Source organism: Pan paniscus, chromosome 20 (genome assembly GCF_029289425.2).
Source record: "Pan paniscus chromosome 20, NHGRI_mPanPan1-v2.0_pri, whole genome shotgun sequence".
In the NCBI taxonomy this organism is placed as follows: domain Eukaryota; kingdom Metazoa; phylum Chordata; class Mammalia; order Primates; family Hominidae; genus Pan; species Pan paniscus.
Window position 1 is genome coordinate 48,830,813 of NC_073269.2, and position 22,170 is coordinate 48,852,982.

The window sequence follows — 22,170 nt, forward strand, 5'->3', positions numbered from 1 at the left end:
AAATGTCCAACAATGATAGAATGGATTAAGAAAATGTGGCACATATACACCATGGAATACTATGCAGCCATAAAAAATGATGAATTCATGTCCTTTGTAGGGACATGGATGAAATTGGAAATCATCATTCTGAGTAAACTATCACAAGAACAAAAAATCAAACACCGCATATTCTCACTCATAGGTGGGAATTGAACAATGGGAACACATGGACACAGGAAAGGGAACATCACACTCTGGGGTCTGTTGTGGGGTGGGGGGAGGTGGGAGGGATAGCATTGGGAGATATACCTAATGCTAGATGATGAGTTGGTGGGTGCAGCACAGCAGCATGGCACATGTATACATATGTAACTAACCTGCACACTGTGCGCATGTACCCTAAAACTTAAAGTATAATAATAATAAATAAATTAAAAAATAAATTAAAACAGGGAGTGAGAATAGGCAAGTATAGAAGTAGAAGCCTAAAAAAAACTCCATACATTTGAGGAAAAATTTGTGTTACAGATGCAGCTAACATCAGCCTTTGGGTGGACTAAAGGATCTCTTTTTATGTACAAATGCGTGGGCTGGGTGCGGTGGCTCACGCCTGTAATCCCAGCACTTTGGGAGGCTGAGGCGTGCAGATCACCTGAGGTCGGGAGTTCGAGACCAGCCTGACAAACATGGAGAAACACTGTCTCTACTGAAAATACAAAATTAGGTGGGTGTGGTGGCGCATGCCTGTAATCCCAGCTACTCCGGAGGCTGAAGCAGGAGAATCACTTGAACCCAGGACGTGGAGGTTGCAGTGAGCCAAGATTGTGCCATTGCAGTCCGGCACGGGCAACAAGAGCGAAACTCCATCTTATAAATAAAAAAAGTGTGGTTGACATGATATATCGGACACTGTTAACTTACTCTCAGAAGCTACTTCTTGTGAAATCCTAAGTATAGCATTATTCTGGGAAGCAAAGGAGACAGGCAGAAGCAAGGACAAATTAAGAGAGGTAACAGTCTCATCATGACTGATAGTCTTGTTCTGACATCTTGAGAAAAGCTGTCCACAGTGTAAAGTCATCATCTTGTCGTGGTTTGCAGTTTGAGTGTCTCTAAGTTATGGTGTTGAATATTTGGTGAGCTCTTAGTGGCCCACACCTCAGACACGAGGGTTTCTCCATGAAATTTACATTGAGTTGTCCACCTCCATCTTATATGGCTTCAGGAACAGAGCTGCTCTTGTTCTTAATGATTTCATTGGAGAAAATTAAATTGGAAGAACTAAAAGAATTCAGGGTCCAGTCCAGTCTACCAGTGGATTATAAGTACTCAAAGATAATGAACAGTGGTTCAATCTGGTAACAGGTGTACTACAGTTTTTCTTTTCAACATAGTTTTTCTGTCTATAGGAGTCTCTATTTTTACCAAAGATAATTCCAGTAGGATGAACTCGTTTGCAAAATAGGTTGAGTCTCACCGAACTTGCCCAGATTTTTTACCTAAGTGCGGCAAGAGTAGCGATGGACCATAGAGGCTCTTTTTAAACTCCCCTTTGCTAGAAGTTTTTAGTAAGAATCTCAGATTAAACTTCCAAAAACCTCTTGAGACTAGGAAGCCAAACCAAGGCCAACTTCAGACTTTGCCTGCATTCCCTATGGGTTTATTCTATGTATATTCTCAAATATAACATCCCAGTCAAAGCCTTGGTAATATAACCAATGTTTTCAAATGTGTCCTGTTATAAAGAGAGCAGATCCTTACTGAACTTGTGCAAATAACTTTATTACCATAAACATATGAATACTCCTGAATAGTTTCCCAATTCTGGGGCACTTAGGGAGCAAAAGCAAATGTTTCAATTTTTGTTTACAAAAGTATACTTTACCAATTGCTGAAGAAAAAAAGTGCATAAATCTGGAGAATAAAACATTCAAAGAATCAGCACATTTTCAAATAGAAAATTATGAAAACATTGTTTTGATTATTTAGTCCAATAAAATTGGGTTTTTTTCTTTGTCTTGAATTTCATGAAGTATCAGCCTGTTCATTAAAATTTTGAAAGTTCTTAGTCCAGTGGTATGATCTTGAAGTTATCAGGAACTTGTATTCAAGAGTCCTTGTCAGAGTCTTTTCCATAAATCTCCTTGAACAAAAAGTAATTTTGGACTGTAGCTGATGGTAAATACTTTGAGGAAGAATGAAAGCAACTGTCTGGGAATGACAAAGATTTAAAATGACTATGGTTAAAAATCTAATGAGAATTTATTATGGTAAAGACACAGCTCACAAAATCTAGTTACTTCTGTGGCATATGACACTATGATAACATATTTGATTTCCAGAAATTTCATATAATTTTTAGAATACTCATTAAAAAAAAATTTTTTTTGAGACGGAGTCTCACTCTGTCACCCAGGCTGGAGTGCAGTGGTGCGATCCCAGTTCACTGCAAGCTCCGCCTCCCAGGTTCCTGCCATTCTCCTGCCTCAGCCTCCTGAGTAGCTGGGACTACAGGTGCCTGCCACCAAGCCCGGCTAATTTTGTTTTTGCATTTTTAGTAGAGATGGGGTTTCACCATGTTAGCCAGGATGGTCTCGATCTCCTGACCTTGTGTTCCGCCCACCTTGGCCTCCCAAAGTGCTGGGATGACAGGCGTGAGCCATCGCACCCAGCCTAGAATACTCATATTATTAACATTCCCATAAATATTATTTAGAGAAGGTTTAGCATCACTTATCACTTATTTGAAAATGCTTTCTATATAATTTAACTTATCAAATAAGGTGGCTTTTCCATTCAGCTTTTGTTTGTTAACTGGATTACTGAGTTCTTGGTGTAGCCCATTCATAAATAGGGCCAAAAAAGTATAGTCTTATGTATGTTGAAAAAGGTCCTTAGGTAATTCCAGTACTTCCAGCTGAACATCATTGATTTAGTTTTAAGTTCTACCTATTGCAACAAGAGTTCTCCATCCTTGTTACATGTTAGTAGTGTCAGGGAAGACTTAAAAATTACCAATGCCTGGGTCCCTCTCCAGACCTTTAAACTGGAACTAATGGGTGGGGCTTGAGCATCCACTTTTAAAAATGTTTTCCAGTGATTCCAATGTGTAGCACTGTTTCCCATCAGATTTCTCTGATTTCTTGTGGCATTCAATTTTTTCTATTTTAGTATCATGATTATTTTCAGGTCTCATTTCCTGTCTTAGGCTTTATGTCTCTTGTGGTAGGGACCTTGCCTTCTTCATTTCTGTATCTTTTTTAAACACATGAACTGGTCATCAGGAAAAGATCTCAATCACACATAGGTTGTGTTCTGAGTCTCAGGTTCACATGTTAATCCTAAAGTCTTAGTTCTCCACGAGGTCAGATGTTGCTTGTGATGAAGGGTGTGGTTAAGTCTGCAGTGCAGATGGTAGAGGGGATTTCACTCTGTTTTCAGACATAGCATTGGAACTAAGAATTTTATGTCTATATGAGTGAAGGGGCAGGGATGTGTAGGAAGACAGTTCTAATTAGGATGGAGGAATTATACTAGGAAGTAGAGGTAAAGGAAGTGAGAAGGCTTAGTAAATAGAAGAAATGTGAACTTATCAAACAGGCTAGAGTAGACCCCTGGAGATTCTTGATTAAGTGAATTAACTAGATTTTAGAAAGGTAATGAGGCAGTCATATGCAAGGAAGATTTCAAAGTCTGGAGACAAGAAGTCAAGCAATACTTTGAGAAGTGGTTGAGCTTTATGGGAATGGAGAGAATTACACTATTGAGAGATGTTAAAAATAATGAAGAGGGTTTCACCATGTGAAATTGTGTTTTTCATTTGAATCTGAGGAACAAATGAGCAGAGAGAGAGGCTGGAGATAATTATGTCTAAAAGACAGTGGGGTACAGGGAGCATAAAGGCCAGGGAGAAAGGGAACTGCAGGAATTAGTGCTGAGAAGCAGGAGTTAGTGGAGGAAGGAGGAGATCCAGTCCCAGATACAGGCAAATAAGTCTTTTCCCTCTCCCAAGCATGGCAGTTAGCCCTGCAGGAACCAGGATAAGAGGAAAGGTCATCATACCTGCCAGTCTTCCTGAAATACAGAAATGACATCACGGCTGCTATAATGGATTAAGGCCAGGAAGATGTCCTGTTTCTGAAGGAGCTGTCATGGAAAAAAAAGAAAAGAAGGAATGAAGATGATGTTATTTTACATGGGGGAGCCTCAGGAACAAGCATGTAACATGAGGTACTCTATAATTGTTTCTTCAAGGACTACGTTATTTCTGTTGGAAAATTGATGGGAGATGATTATATTCTTGCAGTTTTTTTTTCCCTCTCACCATGTTTCTCAGTTGGTGATCAGTCCTCTGTCAATTCTCTACTGCACTCAGATATTTGGAAGGCTTTCAGATGTGAGAAAGGCTGATTGCTATTTTCTATGTCATTAGAACTTGCCACCTTTGCACCTTTTCATGGTTGCATCTTTTTCTCAGTGTCTCTGTTGTGGCAGTCATGAATGAGACCCTGCCAGGTCTCAATGGCAGGGACTTGATTGACAGAAGGCCCAGGTCAGTGCATTTCAAATTCACCACCTCCTTTGCACAGAAAGCTTCTTTCCTACAGGCTCCCAGCAAGGGCGTGAAAGCAAGCCTAGTTCTCTGAGGCTCTCTTTAACTCTAATGGGTGACTGGTTGGAGGACTCCCCATCAGCATTGCAAAAACTCTTAGAACTGCATTGGTACCTAAAACTTCTTTCTCTTTCTTTTTCACAGGAATCAGCTCTGCATAGTGGTCTGTGGGTTCTCCCATACTACCTTCATGCCTGCCCCACATTCCCTCACAGGTGTCTTCCCTGATAAATTATCTTGTATGTCTAATCCCATCTTGGATGCATCTCAGTTAGTAAAAACTAACATACCAGGCTTGATTCTTTGCACTTAGCTTCTTTTCTTTCTCTCCCACAAGTAGTCAGTAACCATGTCCTAGTGTTTTATGTGTTACCTCTTTTTCCATATATATATATATATATATATATATATGGAAAAAGGAAGGTACTGTTGAGGGGCACTTCCTATGTGCCAGGCCCTGTGCTAAATACTTTCCCTGTATCTCATTTAATCCACACAATAACCCTGTCAGGTAGACATTATTTCCATTTTGCCGATGAAAAGACAGAAGCTTAGAGTGGTGTAAAACTTTCCTGGTGTCATATGGCTAGTGACAGGTGGATCTGAGATTTGATTCTAGGACTATTTGACCTCAAGGCTAATGATGATGGTAGTAATATAGCAGCTGACATTGGTTCCTCTGTGTGTGGCATCTTGTTTTATTGACTGCATTAAACCTTTAAAAGAAAGGTATGAAGAAAGCACTCTTATTGCAGTTTTCAAGTGAGGTATCAGAGGTTCAGAGAAGTTGAGTCTTGTGCAAGAAATTTATAACTGTAAACTCTTACATTAAAAAAGAAGAAAGATCTCAGGTCAACAACCTACTTTAATACTTCAGGATATGAAAGAAGGACAAACTAAAGCCAAGCACAGTGAATGAGGGAAATAATAAGGATTAGAGTGGATATAAATAAAATGGAGAATGGAAAAAGAATAGAGGAAATTAATGAAACCAAAAGTTGATTCTTCAAAATAAAATCAACAAAATTGACAACCATTAACTAGATTGACTAAGAAAAAAAGAGAAAAGTTTAAAATTACTAAAATCAGAAATGAAAATGGACTCTGAGCATGGTGGGTCATGTTTTAATCCTAGCACTTTGGGAGGTCACAGCAGAAGGATTTCTTGAGACCAGGTGTTTGGACCAGCATAGGTAACCTGGGGAGACCCTGTCTCTACAAAAAAATAAAAAAGCCAATTAGCTGCGCATGGTGACATGCACCTGTAGTCCCAGCATCTTGGGAGGCTGAAGAAGGAGAATTACTTGAGCCCAGGAGGTTGAGGCTGCAGTGAGCCATAATCACACCACTGTATTCCATCCTGGGCTGGCCTACAGAGTGAGAGCCTGTCTCTCTCTCTTCAACAACAACAACCAAAAAAAAAAAAAAAAAAAAAAAAAAAAAAAGAAAAAAGAAAAATGAAGTGATTACTACCAATTCTAATAAACTAATGATTACAAAAGTACTATAAATAATTGTATGCCAATAAATTGGATAACCTAGATGAAGTAGACAAACCCCTAGAAACACACAAAAATATGAATGGAACTATAATCAGTAATAAGATTGAATCAATAAAACATTTGATGAAATTCAATATTTTTTCATAATAAAAACTTTCTAAGAATGGAAGGCAACCACCTCAACATAAAGGCAATATGTGAAAAACCCAATGCTAACATCATACTCAACAGAGAAAGACTGAAAGCTTTCCCTGTATGAGCAGGAACAAGACAAGGGTGCCTGCTTTTGACACTTTTATTCAACATAGTATTGAAAGGTCTAGTCAGAAAAATTAGGCAAGAATTTAAAAAAAGACATTAAAATTGGAAGGAAGGAGTAAAATTATTTCTGTTTACAGATAACTTGAACTTATATGTAGAAAATCCTAAAGATGGAACAAACCTATTAGAATTAATAAATAAATTCGGTAATGTTGCACAATACAAAATCAACATTCAAACATCAGTTGTATTTCAATACACTAACCATGAACAATCTGAAGGGAAATTAAGAAAAAAAATTTCAATTTATATTAACATCAAAAAGAATAAAATATTTAGGAATGAGTTTAATCAAAGAGGTAAAATGATTATACCTGAAATCTACAAAATATGGCTGAAAGAAATGAAAGATGACATCAATAAATTGAAAGACATTTTGTTTTCATGAATTGGAAGACTCAATATTGTTAGGAGGACAGTGCTACCTGACGTGAGCTGCAGATTCAATAAAATTCCTATCAGAATCTCAGTGACATTTTTGCAGAAAAAGAAAAATCTGTCCTAAAATTTATATTGCATCTCATGACTCTAAATAGACACACAGCTTTGAAGAGGAAGAATGAAGCTGGAGGACTCACACTTCCTGATTTCAGCATTTACTACAAAGCCCCAGTAATCAATACAGTGTGGTACTGGCATAAAGGAGGACATAGAAATTAATGAAATATAATAACCCAGAAAGAAATGCTTGCATATATGGCCAAATGATTTTCGTCGAGTGTGCGAAGATCGTTCAATGGGGAAGGGACCGTTTTCTCACCAAATGATATTGGGAAAGCTGGATATCCAAGGGCAAGAAGAGTGGAACCTTTACCTAACACCATGTACAAAAAGTAACCCACAATAGATCAAAGATCTAAATGTAAGGGCAAAAACTATACAACTCTTAGAAGAAAAGCTTCATGATACTGGATTTCACAATGATTTCTTGGTTGTAACAACAAAAGCATAGGCAACAAATAAAATGGATAAATCGGACTTCATAAAAATCAAAACCTTTTATATATCAAAGAACACTATCAAGAAAGTAAAAAGCAACCCATGAAATGATAAAAATATTTGCAAATTATATGTGTGATAAGAAATTAATTTCCAGAATACATGAAAAGCTACAAGTCAACAACAGCAAACATCCAAAAACCCAATTAAAAAATGAACAAAGGATTAAAATGGAGTTTTCTCCAAGGAAGATATACAAATATCCAATAAGCCCATGCAAAGTTCCTCAGCATCAGGAATACTTGGAGATATGCAAATCAAAACCACATTGTTACACCACCTCACACACTTTAGGATGGTTTTGATAAACAACAACAATGACAGCAACACAAAAGAACAGGTGTTTTCAAGTAGATGGAAAAATTGGAGCTCTAGTGCATTGCTGATGGGAATGGGAAATGTTATAGCCACTGTAAGAAGTGGTGTGGCTCTCTCTCAAAAAATTAAACAATAAATTACCATTTGATCCAGCAATTCCACTTCTGGACATACTTCCCATAGAATTGAAAGAAATTTGAACAAATATTTGTAAACTGATGTTCAGAGAAGCATTACTCACACTAGCCAAAAAATGGAAACAACTGAAAAGTCCATTGAAAGATAAGTGGGTAGGCAAATGAGGTGTATCTATACATTGAAATGTTATTCAACCTTAACAAGGAATAAAATTCCAATACATAGTGCAAAGGGGATGAACCTTGAAGATATTATGCTAACTGAAATAAGCCAGACACAAAAGGATAATTATTATATAATTCCATTTATAAAAGATAGTTAGAATAGCCAGTTACATAGAGACAGAAAGTAGAATGGTGGGTGCTAAGGTTTAGGGGGAGAAGGAGTGAGAGTTACTGTTTATTGGCTACAGAGGTTTAATATGGTAAGAGGACAAAGTTCTGGAAATGGATAGTGTGACGGTTACACAACACTAAATTGCACACTTAGAAATAGTTAATGGTAAGTCTTATATTAGATATATATAAAGTGTCCGGTAGTCTTACCCTCTCTATAATTACACACTTTTTGGCACTGCCCCTTTCCTGCCATGCAGAGCCCTAGGGGTGAATCTCCCTATTTCTCCAGCTCTGCATCAGTCACTGTCCTCCGTGCTGTGTCCCAGGTGCTGCGCCCACAGCCTCATACAGCCGGTGACTTCAGAGCCAGGACACAGCTCAGGAGTCTGCCCTGAGGCTCCCTCTCGTTTTGTTTCCCTGCAGCCTGGCCCGGGGGAGGCTTGGCTTCAACTGGTAACTCGATTTAGCCAAATTCAGGACAGGCCACCAGGGATCTTTCTCCACACATGCTGGTCCCACCCAGGTGGAGTCAGGCAGGGCCAGTCACCAGAGCAGCCCGGAGCAGAGCAGGAAGCAGAGTCTGAGCTGCTCCTCCCTCACCCAAGGGGCTTCCTCCTCTCATTTGGGGGAAAAGTGTGAGCTTATTTCAAAGCCTCAGGTGTTCCTTGTTGCTCATGGAATAGGTACAAGAAAACAAAGACGTGGCAGAAGGGGATGTGTTGGTGACAGCGAGAAGCAACTTGATCTTGAGGACTCTCCTTCTTGTCCGTCTCTGAAGCCTCTTCTACCACATAGGGCTCAGGGCTGATAAAGCCCCCTCCCTACCTTTCTTAGGCCAGACACAAGGTCAGCCATGAGAAAACAGAAAAAAAAAGGAGAAGAGAGTCTGTAGAGACAAATTGGGAGGGTTCAGGAGGAGAATTTGGGATTTGCTTGTGCCCATGGGACACAAGCTGGGAATAAAAATGTTTTCCTGACTCTTCTCTGAAAGCCAGATAGACTCCACCTAAAACTCTATTGCCAAGCATGCTGGGATCCACTTACCAGAGACTTTGACTGTCACGGATTTGGAGCTTTCCATGCCAGTGGCTGAGTTACGAACAGAGCAAGCATAGAGCCCGCTATGCTTTGTAGTAATTTGGGGGATAAAGAGCTTTTGTCCTGATAGCTGAAACTTCCCATTAATTGTCCAAGAATACTCTGCTGGTGGGTTAGAGTCCGCGAAGCAGGACAAGTAGAGGTTTTCTCCTGAATGGTAATAGGTGAATGAAGGGTAAATTCTGGGGAGGTCTGGACCATCTGGAGCAAAGAGAATAAAGCCACAGGTGATGTCATCCGAGGGAAGGGGATGCTCCTGGTCTCTTAAAGGGACACAGTGACCCTCTGAGCCAAGACACACCCTCAAGTGCCAGCCAAACCCCTCTATGTTCACCGAGCTGAAGCCTGAGGTATTCCCCTGTTTCTCCCATCACAAGCTGTGGGCCCCAAGTCTCCCATGACAAGAGCGTCCCCTCCCCTTATATTCTTGGTTAAGGCTGTGCCTACCCAGATCTTCCCAGGGCAGGAAGTCATGGCCAGCTCGGATGTCCAGAAGTAAAGGTATCTATACTTGGACCAGAGAGAGACTGAGAGGCCTGGCCTCTGGTCGTTTTGATTTAAGCTGGTGTCCTGGCCCACAGAGGAAGAAAATATACTCACAGAGGACATTCAGGGTGACTGGGTAACTGCGGATGCCACCATATCGGTCCCGTATTTCACATTGATAGGGTCCTGTTTCATTTCTAGTGACACTGGGTAGAATGAGGATCCTGTTTTCATTGGGTCGCTTTACCCTGGGACTGACCGGGAGGCTCTGACCATTTAGCCACCAAATGTAGGTGTAGTTCTCACTCTTAGGTTCACAGGTGAAGGCTAAGACATCCTTATTCTCCCTGGGGTTTAAGTTGTTGATGGTGATGTAGGGCTTGGGCAGCTTCGCTGTGTGGATAACAGAGAGAAGATTGTCCTGTGTGGCACCTTTGATTCCTCCACAGGCATCCTTCAATCAGAGTTGGCATCTCCCACCTCTCAGCCCACCCGAGTCCTTGAAAGCCAATAGCTGGTGCGTGTGTCACAAGACAGATGCATGATGATCTAAGGGCTCAAAGGCTGTGAGGCTACCTGCTCTGTCTTAGGGAAGCACGGACTTTCTCAAGTGTCAATTGAGCAGCAGTGTTGGGTCATGGACAGACACGTCAATGGGAGTCACAGCCCCTGGTACCCTTCCCAGTCCCTCCATAATCAGTTGACTGGCTGGCTCACCCTGGGTTCCTTACCTGGAATGTGCAACTGGTGGGACCCTTCCAAATTCCATCCTACTTTGCCCCCCTAGATGTGATTTCTCTGCAACTTCCATTTCCAAGGACATTCTAGAGATGAGTAATAATGGGACTTCCCATGGTCCTGAAACCCTGAAGATACTGAGCAGCCTGGCCTGGGACTGGTTGTTTCAGCAGAAATAACACAGGGGAGACCAGAATCAAGCCTGGAGGTCAGTTCAGTCATCAGGCAGTGGAGGCTCAAGGTGGGGCAGTTTTTTGCAGGTGTTTCATGATGACTTACTTGAACCAGTGACCTCTAAAGATAGAGCAGAGTGCAAGGAATGATCTAGAAAGAGTGAAGGGGATAGGCAAGAGCTGGTGGCTTTGGAGCAGAACCATGTTCCCTGTCCTGGGTTCTTTAAGTTTCCTCTCCTTCTGCAGAGGGCAGGTGAGGACCATGTGGATCTTTCCAGAAATACATGTGGACATTTGCAAATGCAGCACTGACTGGTGGAAAGGGTGGGAATGAACTGCTGGAAATCTGGTCCTCATGGACCATATGTGTTTGATGGATATGAGACAAATTTGGAGAGAAGTTTTGCAAATATTTTCTTTCATTGGACATTCTACTCTCTGATTCCATGGGTTCGACTACTCTAGGGACCTCATGTAAGTGGATTCCAGAGTGAATATGAGAAGAGACTGCTGGTTGCCAGGAGCTGGGAGTGGGGAGAATCAGAAGTTGTTCATGGGTGTGCAGTTTCATTTATGCAAGGTGGGGAGGTTCTAAAGATCTGCTGTAGAGCTTGATGCCTATAGTTCACACAGATTGAGTATTTCTTATGCATAAGACTTAGGACAAAAAGTGTTTTGGATTTCTGACATTTTTTGATTCTGAAATATTTGTCATATACTTACTGGTTTAGCATCCCGAATCTGAAAGATTCAAAATCTAAAATGCTTCAGTGAGCATTTCTTTTCAGCATCAGATTAGTAGGCAAAAGTGGGAGGTGATAAGCCAAAGATATTCTTGCCCTTTTTTTTTTCTCTCACCACTTTTCTAGCTTGGTGATTAGTTTTCGGTGAATTCCATACTGGCCATGCTGCACTTGTATATTTTTGAAGGCCTTGGGATGTGAGAAAGGCTGATTGCTATTTTCTATGTCATCAGAACTTTCCACCTTTTCATGGTTACCTCTTTTTCTCAGTGTTTCTGTTGTGGCAGTCATTAATAAGAGCCTGTCAGGTGAGATTTAGGACAGAGTTTTCTAATTCTGCAAAAAATGTTACTGGGATTCTGGTAGGGGTTGCAATGAATCTGCCACTCACTTTGGGTAGTATTATCTTTCTAACAATATTGATTCTTCCAATCCATGAAAATGAAATGTGTTTCCATATATTGATATCATCTTTAATTTCTTTCATCAATCTTTTGTAGTTTTCAGGGTATAATCATTTGACCCTTTTGGTTAAACTTATTCCAAAATATTTTATTCCTTTTGATGTTAATGTGAATTGAAATTCTTTCCTTAATTTCCTTTCAGATTGTTCATTGTTAGTGTATAGTCTAAAGAATGATCTAGAAAGAGTGAAGGGGACAGGCAAAAGCTGGTGGTTTTGGAGCAGAAACATATTCCCTGTCCTGGGTTTTTGATTTTCCCTCTCCCTTTGCAGAGGGCAGGTGGCTCTTCCCTGATAGCTAGATAGACTTCACTGGAAAACATAGTGCCAATGCTTCAGGGATCCACTTACCAGGGACTATGATCCTCTTGATTATGAGATTTGTTCCACCAGTGGCTGAGTTATGGATGAAACAGACATAGACCCCTCTATATGTTTTAGTGATTTGGGGGATAAAGAACACTTGTGCTGATTGCTGGAACTTCCCATCAATCAGCCAAGAATGCTCTGCCAGTGGGTGAGAGTCTGTGAGGCAGGAGAGCTTGGGGACTTCCCCTGTATGGTAATAGGTGTATGAGGAGGAAATGGTGGGGGCATCCAGGCCATGTGGAGCAAAGAGAATAATGTCATAGGTGGTATTGTCAGAGGGAAGGGAAAATCCTGGTCTGTGGAAGGGCCACAGTGACCCTGTGAGCCAAGTCACAACACTGAAGTCCCAGCCAAATCCCTGCTGTGTTCACTGATCTGGAGAGTGAGACATTCACCTGTGTTGCCCATCACAAGCTGTGGACGCTGAGTCTCCCATGACAGGAGCAGCCTCTTTTCTCCTATTGTTGATCAAGCCTAGGCCTACTCTGGTTTGCCTGGGGCAGAAAGTCATAGCCAGGTTTGATGTCCAGGGGTAAAGGTCTCTGTACTTGGACCTGAGAGGGACTGAGAGGCCTGGCCTCTGGCCACATGTATTTGGGATGGCAGACTGGCTCACAGAGGAACAGGAGATACTCACGGAGGAGATTCAGGGTGACTGGGTCACTGCGGCTGGCACTCACTGGGTTCCGTATTTCACATTCATAGGGTCCTGCAGTATACTTTGTGACACCAAATAGAAAGAGGGTCCTTTTGTTTTTGGACAACTGTAAGCTGTGAGTCATAGGGAGGCTCTGACCATTCATCCACCACAGGTAGCTTGCGTCCGGAGTCTCAGGATCACAGGTTAAGCTCACAGCCTCCATGTCCTCCCTGGGGTATAAGTTGCTGCTGGAGATGGAGGGCTTGGGAGTCTCCACTGTGCAGAAAACAGAGAGAAGATTGCCCTGTGTGGCACCTTTGATTCCTCCAAAGGCATTTTTCAATCAGAGTTGGCATTTCCCAACTCTCAGCCCACCCAAGTCCTTAAAAGCCCATGGCAGGTGTGTCTGTTACAAGACAGATGCATGGCAATCTGAGGGCTCAGAGATTGTGAGGCTGCCTGCTTCGTGTGGGAGAAGCACAGACTTTCTTAGGTGTGAATTGAGCAGCAGCATTGGGTCACGGAAAGACACAGGACCAGCAGTCACAGCCCCTGGTGCCTCTCTGAGTCCCTCCATCTCCAAGTGCCTGCCTGGCCCACCTTGTGGTCCTCACTTGGAGCATGCAGTGCTGGAATCTTCTTAGTTTCAGTCTTACTTTGCCGCCCGAGGTATGTTTTCTCTGCAGCTTCCCTTGCCAAGGACATCCTAGAGATGGGTGATGGAACTTCCAGTTGTCTTTAAACCCTTTGGATACTGGAAAGCCTGGCCTGGGACTGGGTACTTCAGCAGAAATAACACAGGGGAGAACAGAGTCAAGCCTGGAGGTCAGTTCAGTCATCAGGCAGTGGAGCCACAAGATGGGGCAGTTTTCCCAGGTGTCTCATAGTGGCTGACTTGAGCCAGTGACCTCTAAAGATAGAGCAGAGTCCAAGGAATGACCTACAAAGAGTGAAGGGGACAGGCAAGAGCTGATAGCTTTGGACCAAGACCACATTCCCTGTTCTGGGTCCATGATGCTCCCTTCCCCCTGTAGAGGGCAGGTGAGGACCATGTGGATCTTTCTGGAAATACATGTGGATGTTTGCAAATGCAGAACCGACTGGTGGAAAGGGCGAACATGAACAGATGATGGAAGTCTGGCCCTCATGGACCATATGTGTTTGGTGGATATTAGACCAATATTTGGGAAGAAGTCTTGCAGATACTTTCTCTCATTAGACATTCTACTCTCTGATTCTGAATTTGACTACTCTATGTACCTGCTATCAGTGGATTCCAGAGTGAATCAGAGAGTAGAATAGTAGTTTCCAGGGGCTGGGATCAGGGGAATGGGGCGTTGTTCTGTGGGTGTGCGGTTCCAGTTATGCAGGACAAGGAGGTTCTAGAGATCTCCTGTACAGCTTCATGCCTATAGTTCATACAGATAAAGTGCTCCTTATTCAGAAAGCTTAAAACCAAGTGTTTTGGATTTCTAATTTTTTTTATTTTGGAATATTTGCTGTATATGTACTGGTTTAGCATCCCAAATCTGAAAAATTTAAAATCCAAAATGCGCCAGTGAGCACTTCTTTTTAGCATCACATCAGTGGTCAGAAGTGTTGAGTTTTGGAGCATTTCAGAGTGTGGATTCCTGGATTTGGGATGCTCAATTTGTAATACTGTAATTTTCCCATAAAAAGTTGTCAGGAGTTTCGACCTTATGTTCTGACTCTAGTAACAACAACAGCAAAAAATTTGGAGGAAACATTAAAATGTTTTCATAAGTGGAAATTTTTACTGATGGTCCAAACATCTAAGATCAATGGCTGGTAGTAGTATTTCTCTTGAGACCAAAATAAGGTTTAGGTGTGCCATGAATTCCAGCAGGATCACATTATGGTCAAAGAAAGATGCCAAAGGTGATTTGAAATTAGCAACTCCTTAAGGAGAGAGAGTCCGGTTAAAAGGACAGAACTGGTTAGTGTGTCAGTTACATAAAGGGAGGAATGATGCCAAATTAAAAGAAGTGATGTGTGTTATGTTAGTAAATACAGAAAGAACTCCCTGCTTCTAAATTCTGTGCAGAGTTAGGAAAAATGGGGAGGACCCCAAAACAGGTATGTGAAATGCTTTCTTCATTTTCTCTTAAGCTCAGGAAACACCACTAGTGTTTAAGTTTGTGTGAATTAGGAAGAGTCTAAGTGAGATGCCAATGGTTCATGTGTCTCCCCACACGCGGAACTCCAACTTATGAAAACGGCATCATCATGAGGAAATGGTTGTATGTGGCACAGGCAGTAAAGCCATCAGATAGCACCCACCTGGCCACCTCCAACTGGTCCCCAAAACCACCAGTATTCCCATTACGTGTATCTTATAGCCTTTGTAGTTGTCCCACAGCTACAAAATTTAAAAATTGCTATTGTCAAATCAAAATATTAAATATGAAGTTGAAATGTTGTTCCACTTTTTTTCCCCACTCTTGTTGAACTTTCCTGTTTCAGTTTTGGAAGTTTCTATTGACATATCCTCAAGCTAGGGATTCTTTCCTCAGCTATGTTCAGTCTACCAGTAAGTATCAAAAGCATTCTTCATTTCTCTAAAAACATTTTTTTTTTTTTTCTGAGACAGAGTCTCGCTCTGTCACCTAGGCTGGAGTGCAGTGGCATGATCTCATCTCACTGCAAGCTCCACCTCCTGGATTCACGCCATTCTCCTGGCTTGGCCTCCCAAATAGCTGGGACTACAAGCGCCTGCCACCACGCCCAGCTAATTTTTTGTATTTTTAGTAGAGACGGGGTTTCACCATGTTAGCCAGGATGGTCTCCATCTCCTGACCTTGTGCCTGCCTCGGCCTCCCAAAGTCCTGGGATTATAGGCATGAGCCACTGTGCCCAGCCATCTCTGAGGGATTTTAATGAGTTGTTGACTTCTGAGTTTGTTCAGCTTTTTACTTAGTGTTAGAACCGAGGAACAAAATTCAAGCTTGTTATATGCCTGACAGGAAGCCAGAAGTCTCTAGGAAGTGACCGGAGAATGTGAGCTTTATAGCAGGTTGAGGATGGAGTCACGAGTGAAACGGGTGAAATGAGCCCATGGGGTTTGGGGACTGCAGGCCTGTCCAGCCTCTGACACACTGGTGAGTCAGTGCTAAGATTACAACAGTGACAGCAAACTAGCATGGCTGAGTCCATCTGGTATCTAGTCTCAGGCTGGCTGTCCTCACTCATTCCTGGGCATAGGCCAGGCTAACCTTGGGAGGAATTGAGTTTATTGTTTAACTTTGAAGCAAGAATGATAATAGTTCCTCTGTAAAAGTAATACCCTTACTTTGCCCAGGGACTGCCTTTGTAATACTAGTGAAAGACCATGAGATTAAGATTATAGGAGGGAACTGAATTCTGCTTAAATGTTGGCAGAGTTTTTATAATCCTTGACTGCTCAAATGTCGTTGGGCCAGAGTGTACAAAATTTGTAACTAATTGCTTCTATAGATAACATCACTATTGTAGAACGTGAGATTGGTCTTTTGAGATGTTTCTCATTCTTTTGCATTCTGGCAACCGGCTGACCTCATCCATATCTATGACTAATGGCTCAGCTCGTCATGTGGTCCCTACCTAGAGGTGGATTCAAGCACAAACAGATCATTTCCCTCCGCCCGCATGATTCCATCACCAAACAATCAGCAGTACTCATTTTTTTAGTCCTGTGCCCCTGAAACTATCCTTGAAAATCTCTAAGCCCTGATCCACTGGGGAGGCTGATTTGAGTAATAATAAACCTCCATCCTCCTGTTTGGCAGACTTGGAGTCATTAAAATCTTTCTTTACTACAAACCACCATTTCAATAAATTTGTGTGTGTGTGTGTGTGTGTGTGTGTGTGTGTGTGTGTGTGCAGGAGTCCAGAGGAACTTGTCTGGCAATTATAAGAGTGGATGGAGAAACTGCCTATCCCTGTCACATGGTCTTGTCCACAGGTCAGCCTCACAAAGGGAAAGAGCCCTGGATGGGAATACAGTGGAAACTCATTCTCTTAGTGACCTGGGGACATTGGCTCGTGATGAAGCCTGGCAGGAATGGCAAATCCAGGTGATTTCTGCGCCTTTCCTATTTCCTGGGAGGTGGGCCAGGCCATAGTGTTAGCGGGAAAGGAACTGAACAGCCAGACTAGTCAGAGGGAGTGTCTGGGGAAGACCTAGGGGTGGAGGAAGAAGCTGTGCAGGACAGGGCTTGCCAGTCAGAATGAAGTGGGAGGAAGATGAGGGACACAGAGAAGCAGAGAGAGGCAGAGACACCATGGCAGTGAGCAGTGAGGGAGACACTGACTTCAGAGACCCCAGGGACCAGGTGCCCCGAGTTCCACAGTCCAGGACCAAGGAGCCCTGAGAACCCTCCGGTGGCCAAAGAGCTTCAGAGTTACATGAGGTGGGGTTGCTTTAGGGTCAAGAGGTAGTGGGGGGATGAAACGTGGGTGTCAGCCTCTGAAGGACAAGGGACAGGTGTGGCTAGAACCTCCTAGGATTCTGCATGCAAGATTCAGTCTCTAAAGAGGTTTTGGATCATTGATTTCTTCATTCCATTTCTTCATTTGTTATGTAAGAGCTCCTGAATGTGTCTGTCTCGCTGGGCCTATGGTGGTGTAGGGTGTGAGTGGGGAAAGAAAACAAGGTCCTCTCCTTGATCCTCTCGTGACAGTGACATGGACACTTTGGGAAACACAGGATTCAGGTTCGGTGATGGAGGTTAAGATCTGAGGGAGAGGCCTGGACATGTTTTTTCCACTGACTCTGACGGTTGAGGCAGGTGATTTAGTTCTGGAGTACAGACTAATCAGTTGACCGTTTGCTCTCACTCCTCTGAGGTTTGGATGCCTAAGAAGAGAGGATTTGAGCCAATAAATGACTATGGGGTGCTTGGAAGCCAGTAAGCCCTCACTTCTGGTGGAGGAGAGGATGGGCCTGTGGCTCCAGACACACCTCATGTGACCCTGATCTCCCCTTTGTGTTTGTGTGACTCTGGTTCAGTGACTGTGGCTTCCTGTGCCTCAGTTTTCTCTCAAACAAATAAGCTAAATGGCAAATGGACTGTGGCTTTTCATGCTATCTGTGAATAAATGTTAAATGATTCACAGTCACCTGACCTAATGCTTGGCACAGTGGAGGTTTCACACAAACAGCATTGATTATTAATTTGCTTCCATGAGAAAGCAGCTTTATGTCAGATGCCTGTGGACAAGCTGCTACCTAGTATATCTTCTCTCCTCTGTTTCTGCTTCTGGGGACATTAGACTTTCTATGGACTGGCCTAAGCCTCCTAAGACAGTTGTCTGATGGCCTACAAAGCTTGTCTTTCTGTCCTCTCCACTCTGAGTGTCAGGTGAAGAAAGCTCTGTCCTTGCCCAGATGAGGCTCTGAGGGCTGAGTCCTGGCTGGTGAACAGCTGCAGGAGACACAGTCCTCTGACAGCTGGTAAATCCTTGGTCCCAGTAAGCCCTGCCCAAGAAGCCACAACCCAGCCCCAGCACAGGCTCCTCAGCTTTATCTGGAGCAAGGATTTAGGGACACGGTTCTGGGGGTGAGGCTTCCAGGGCTGAGCTTCTCTGAGAGTATTTCATGGGGCCCCTGAGGCCAAGCCCTACTCAGTTCTCCAGGGTCTTTCTCAGGGTCAAATTTATGAAGAGGGCATGATGTGCTTGGCTGAGACTGATCTCCTCCTGCTGAGTCCCCCCATCAGACTCTCCTTCCTCTGTAGCAAGTGTCTGCAGGGTCTGGATGTGGGAAAGGAATTCTGATCTGTTGAAATTTGTCTCCTCTGTGTGTGTCCTGCAGTAAGTGCCCAAACCCCAGCATGGGACATAGTGCAGAGAGGGACACAGGCACAGTCCAGGCCTGACAATCCTTTGTGTGTGAAGTAAAGACCCCATCCCCCAACACCCTGTGATCACGTGGAATCACTCACGGTATAAGGTGAAGGTGAAATGTCCAGTTATTCCTCTAGTCCCATCACCTCGCTTTACGATGTGTAAGGTGTAGGATCCTGCGTCCTCCCAGGTGACATTCTGGATCAGCAGGGATGCATTGGAATATACTGTTTCTCGTCCACTGTATGCAGGCCCATATATAATTATTTGACCATCTACTACGTATGATGTAATGTAATGGTAGAGGTCCGTCATTTGCCCTTTGTACCAGATGTAGCCAGCAAGATTCTGGGGCAAATTGTGGACAAGTAGAATAACGTCCTTCCCCTTGGAAACTTTGGTTGGCTGGGCTTCAATCGTGACTTGGGCAGTGGTAGGCGGGTTCCAGAAGTTTAAAAGTGATGCTAGGAAGTAGAGAGAGCATCAGTTAATATTGAGACCTATGCATTGGGGTGAAAAGATGTGGCCCTGGGTCCTGAGAAGGTCTCTTCAATCCTCAGCTTTGAAGAGACACACACACACACATACAAACACACACACACACAAAAGGGGCATGTGTATATGTGTTTGTGTCCTACTGTCTTACTAGGTGAAGGTCAGCAACATGACCCCCATTCCTTCAACACTTCTGACCTTGGCATTTTTCTGTTTGGAATCCTCTTCCCCAGGGGTCCGCATGGCCCCCTCCACAGTGCCCTCAGGTCCTGCTCACATCAGGGCATCCTTAGACTTCTTTCCTGACGCCTCCTTCAGAGACCCTGGGTCTTCCCTTTCTGACCTTTCCCTGCTCTGCTCCCTCCAGGGTTCTTCTCAACACCTGACCTCACATTCTAGATCTCTTTGCATGTCTGTCTTCCCCCCCATGACAGCGTGAGCTCCATGAGGACAGGGACTTTTGTGATCTTGGTTGCACCCCAGTGCCTGGAACAGGCTGCAGACTCCTGTAGATGTGAGAGTTCTCAGGGCCCTCCATGCCCTGGGTGTTATTTTTTCCCCCAGTTGTTGAGGTTTTTTGCTGAGGACAGTGTTTCATGCCCTGCTTATATTTTTATTTGAAGTGTCATCTGATATAGTTATTATTATCATATTTCAAAATGTGGTGGCCCCTGATGATTAATCAGGAAAACAGAACACTTAAGATTTTCCTACTTCTTACCAATTCTGGTTCCTGTGACTTTCCTGTTTTGACCCCTGTCCCTCTCTGGTTTATTTTCCCCTATCCAGGCTCCAACAGAGACTTCTTTCCTTTTTTTCTTTTTTCTTTCCATTCTTTTTTTTTTTTTGAGACGGAGCCTTGTACTGTCGCCGAGGCTGGCGTGCAGTGGCGCTATCTCGGCTCACTGCAATTTCTTCCTCCCGGGTTCACGTGATTCTCCTGCCTCAGCCTCCCGAGTAGCTAGGATTACTGGAGCACACCACAATATCTGGTTAAATTTTTGTATTTTTAGTAGAGACAGGGCTTCACTGTGTTGGCCAGACTGATCTCGAACTCCTGATCTCGTGATCCACCCACCTCAGCCTCCCTAAGTGCTGGCTTCTTTCATTTTTTAGAACCCCAGGAGTCTCTCCAGGAGACCCCATCCAGTCACTCTGCTTCCTCCTCCTGTCCTCTCCCAGGAAGTTCTCTCCTCACCTGTGAGCAGGAGCCCCTTCCAGGCGATGCGCTGTGTGCAGGGAGGGGCTGAGAGTGGCCCCATGGTCTCTGCTGCCTGCGTGTTCTCCACTGTGGAGATGAGCCTAGGATCCAGAAACTTCCTGAGCACGGCTCTCAGCTGTGCTGTCCTTCCTCCTTCTGCGCTGAGCCTCTTCCCGGGGCAGGAGCACTTCTCAGGTTCATGGGCGGGGTCAGGCCCAGGACACCTCTCTGTCCCCTCCTCTCTCAGTCCTGCCTCCTTGTCCCTCCTGTTTTTACTTTTGTCTGTGTTTCAGGTCCCTGGGAATTGTGGAGGCCTCTGCCTTTTTCAGCAGTGATTCTTTCACCAAACCTCAACACACACTTTGTGAAGACACACACACACACACACACACACACACACACACACACACACACACACAGAAGAGACACACACAGACCCACACAGTCAGAAACATACCCTGCAGGTTGGGCCAGCAGAGTCCTGTGCCTCAGCCTCCTGCTGTCCCCATGGCTCTGGGTCGGGGTGCACATTCATGCCCTTTGGCCTCTTTCATCCCCATCTGGCTCTCCCCTTCAGTGCAGGAGGCTGGAGCTGCACCAGGTCCCTGTCACAGTGATGCCCCATTGTGCTGTGTGTGAGCTGTGTGTTGCCTGATGAGAGGGACCCTTCCTTTCTCTAATCGTGTCTAGCTTGGCTGCAGCTTCCAACGATGGACACTCAGGACCTGGGGGTCCCAGAGGAAACTGTCCTTCCAGGAGGCGTGCAGGGTGAATCTCTCATGCCTCTTGTGAGGAGAGGCCTGTGCTGGTTGCTCAGTGGGGGCTGTGAGTCCCATAGTCAAAGGGACAGTTCTCGGTCACTCTATGGCTCCCTGGGCTCTGGCGGCTGAGCTGGAGCTCACGGTTTCTCATGTTCTTCCTGACCATCTTTGATGTCTTCTCTTCTCTGCCCAGCTGATTGTCCTGTGGTCACCACACGTTCCCCGTGGTGGTGCAGGAGGAAGTGGGGAGTTACCCAGGAACCCCGGGGGACATGGCTCATTGAGATGCAGGAGGGGGAGCCTGGGACAGAGCAGGGGTTCAGAGCTGGAGAGATTCATCCCAACTTACTCTGTGGCCATGATGGGCTCAGCCCTCCATGTGCCGACATACCCAGGGGTCTGTCCTGAGGGTTTTGACCTGGCCAAGCTGCTGTGTGTAGAGGAGGAACAGGCAGTGGCCAGAGAGCCTGTCTGGAGGGACGTTGCTCACACCTGAGAGGGCGGGTGGGGGTGAGTTGTGTTCTGGGAGCAAAGAGCAATAACATCCCCCTTCTCCCAGCAAGCACACAGGAGAGGTCTGTCTTCCCAAGGGACAGCTGGGGGTAGGTGGCCACATCCCGGATGGTGCCTGTGTGTGAGCATCACACGTGCTCTGAGCCCCCCGTGGTGCAGGGGGCAGGCAGGTTACAGGGTGCCTGGCAGATTCCCGGGGAGGCTGTGGGCCCTCAGGCAGCCACTGTTCTGTGTCAGTGCTAGGCTTGGCCTGGGATGCCCCAGAGAACAGGACAGATGGAGCAGGGGCAGGCATTTAGGGAGCAGTGACAGAACGAGTTGATGAGGATGGAGGGAGGCCACGAGGGGAAAGCACCCAGTGTAGTGTCGCGTGCACCATCGCTGCCCTGGGGGATGCCTTCAGCTGGTCCAGGGAAGGAGCAGGTGTGTGGGGCAG

At 44.4% G+C, this 22,170-nt stretch overlaps 1 protein-coding gene across 1 annotated transcript; it reads right to left on the reverse strand.

Annotated features, from left to right (window-relative positions):
• Positions 1-290: 290 nt before the first annotated feature.
• On the reverse strand, positions 291-21,362 carry LOC103785006 (pregnancy-specific beta-1-glycoprotein 3). Its single transcript, XM_063600337.1, has 6 exons — positions 20,458-21,362; positions 18,863-19,228; positions 12,918-13,196; positions 9,909-10,187; positions 9,255-9,509; positions 291-4,128 (listed from the first exon to the last, which is right to left on the reverse strand). The coding sequence occupies exons 1-6, from the start codon at positions 20,519-20,521 to the stop codon at positions 4,085-4,087; spliced, it is 1,287 nt and encodes a 428-aa protein (XP_063456407.1). The 5' UTR covers positions 20,522-21,362; the 3' UTR covers positions 291-4,084.
• Between the last annotated feature and the right edge of the window lie 808 nt (positions 21,363-22,170).

Coding starts and splice junctions, on each gene's coding strand:
- LOC103785006 (XM_063600337.1), bottom strand. CDS start 20,521: ATGGGGCCACTCTCAGCCCCTCCCTGCACACAGCGCATCGCCTGGAAG. Junction 19,229..20,457: donor GAAGGGGCTCCTGCTCACAG/GTGAGGAGAGAA, acceptor TCTACTTCCTAG/CATCACTTTTAAACTTCTGG. Junction 13,197..18,862: donor TTTCACCTTCACCTTATACC/GTGAGTGATTCC, acceptor TTTTCTGCACAG/TGGAGACTCCCAAGCCCTCC.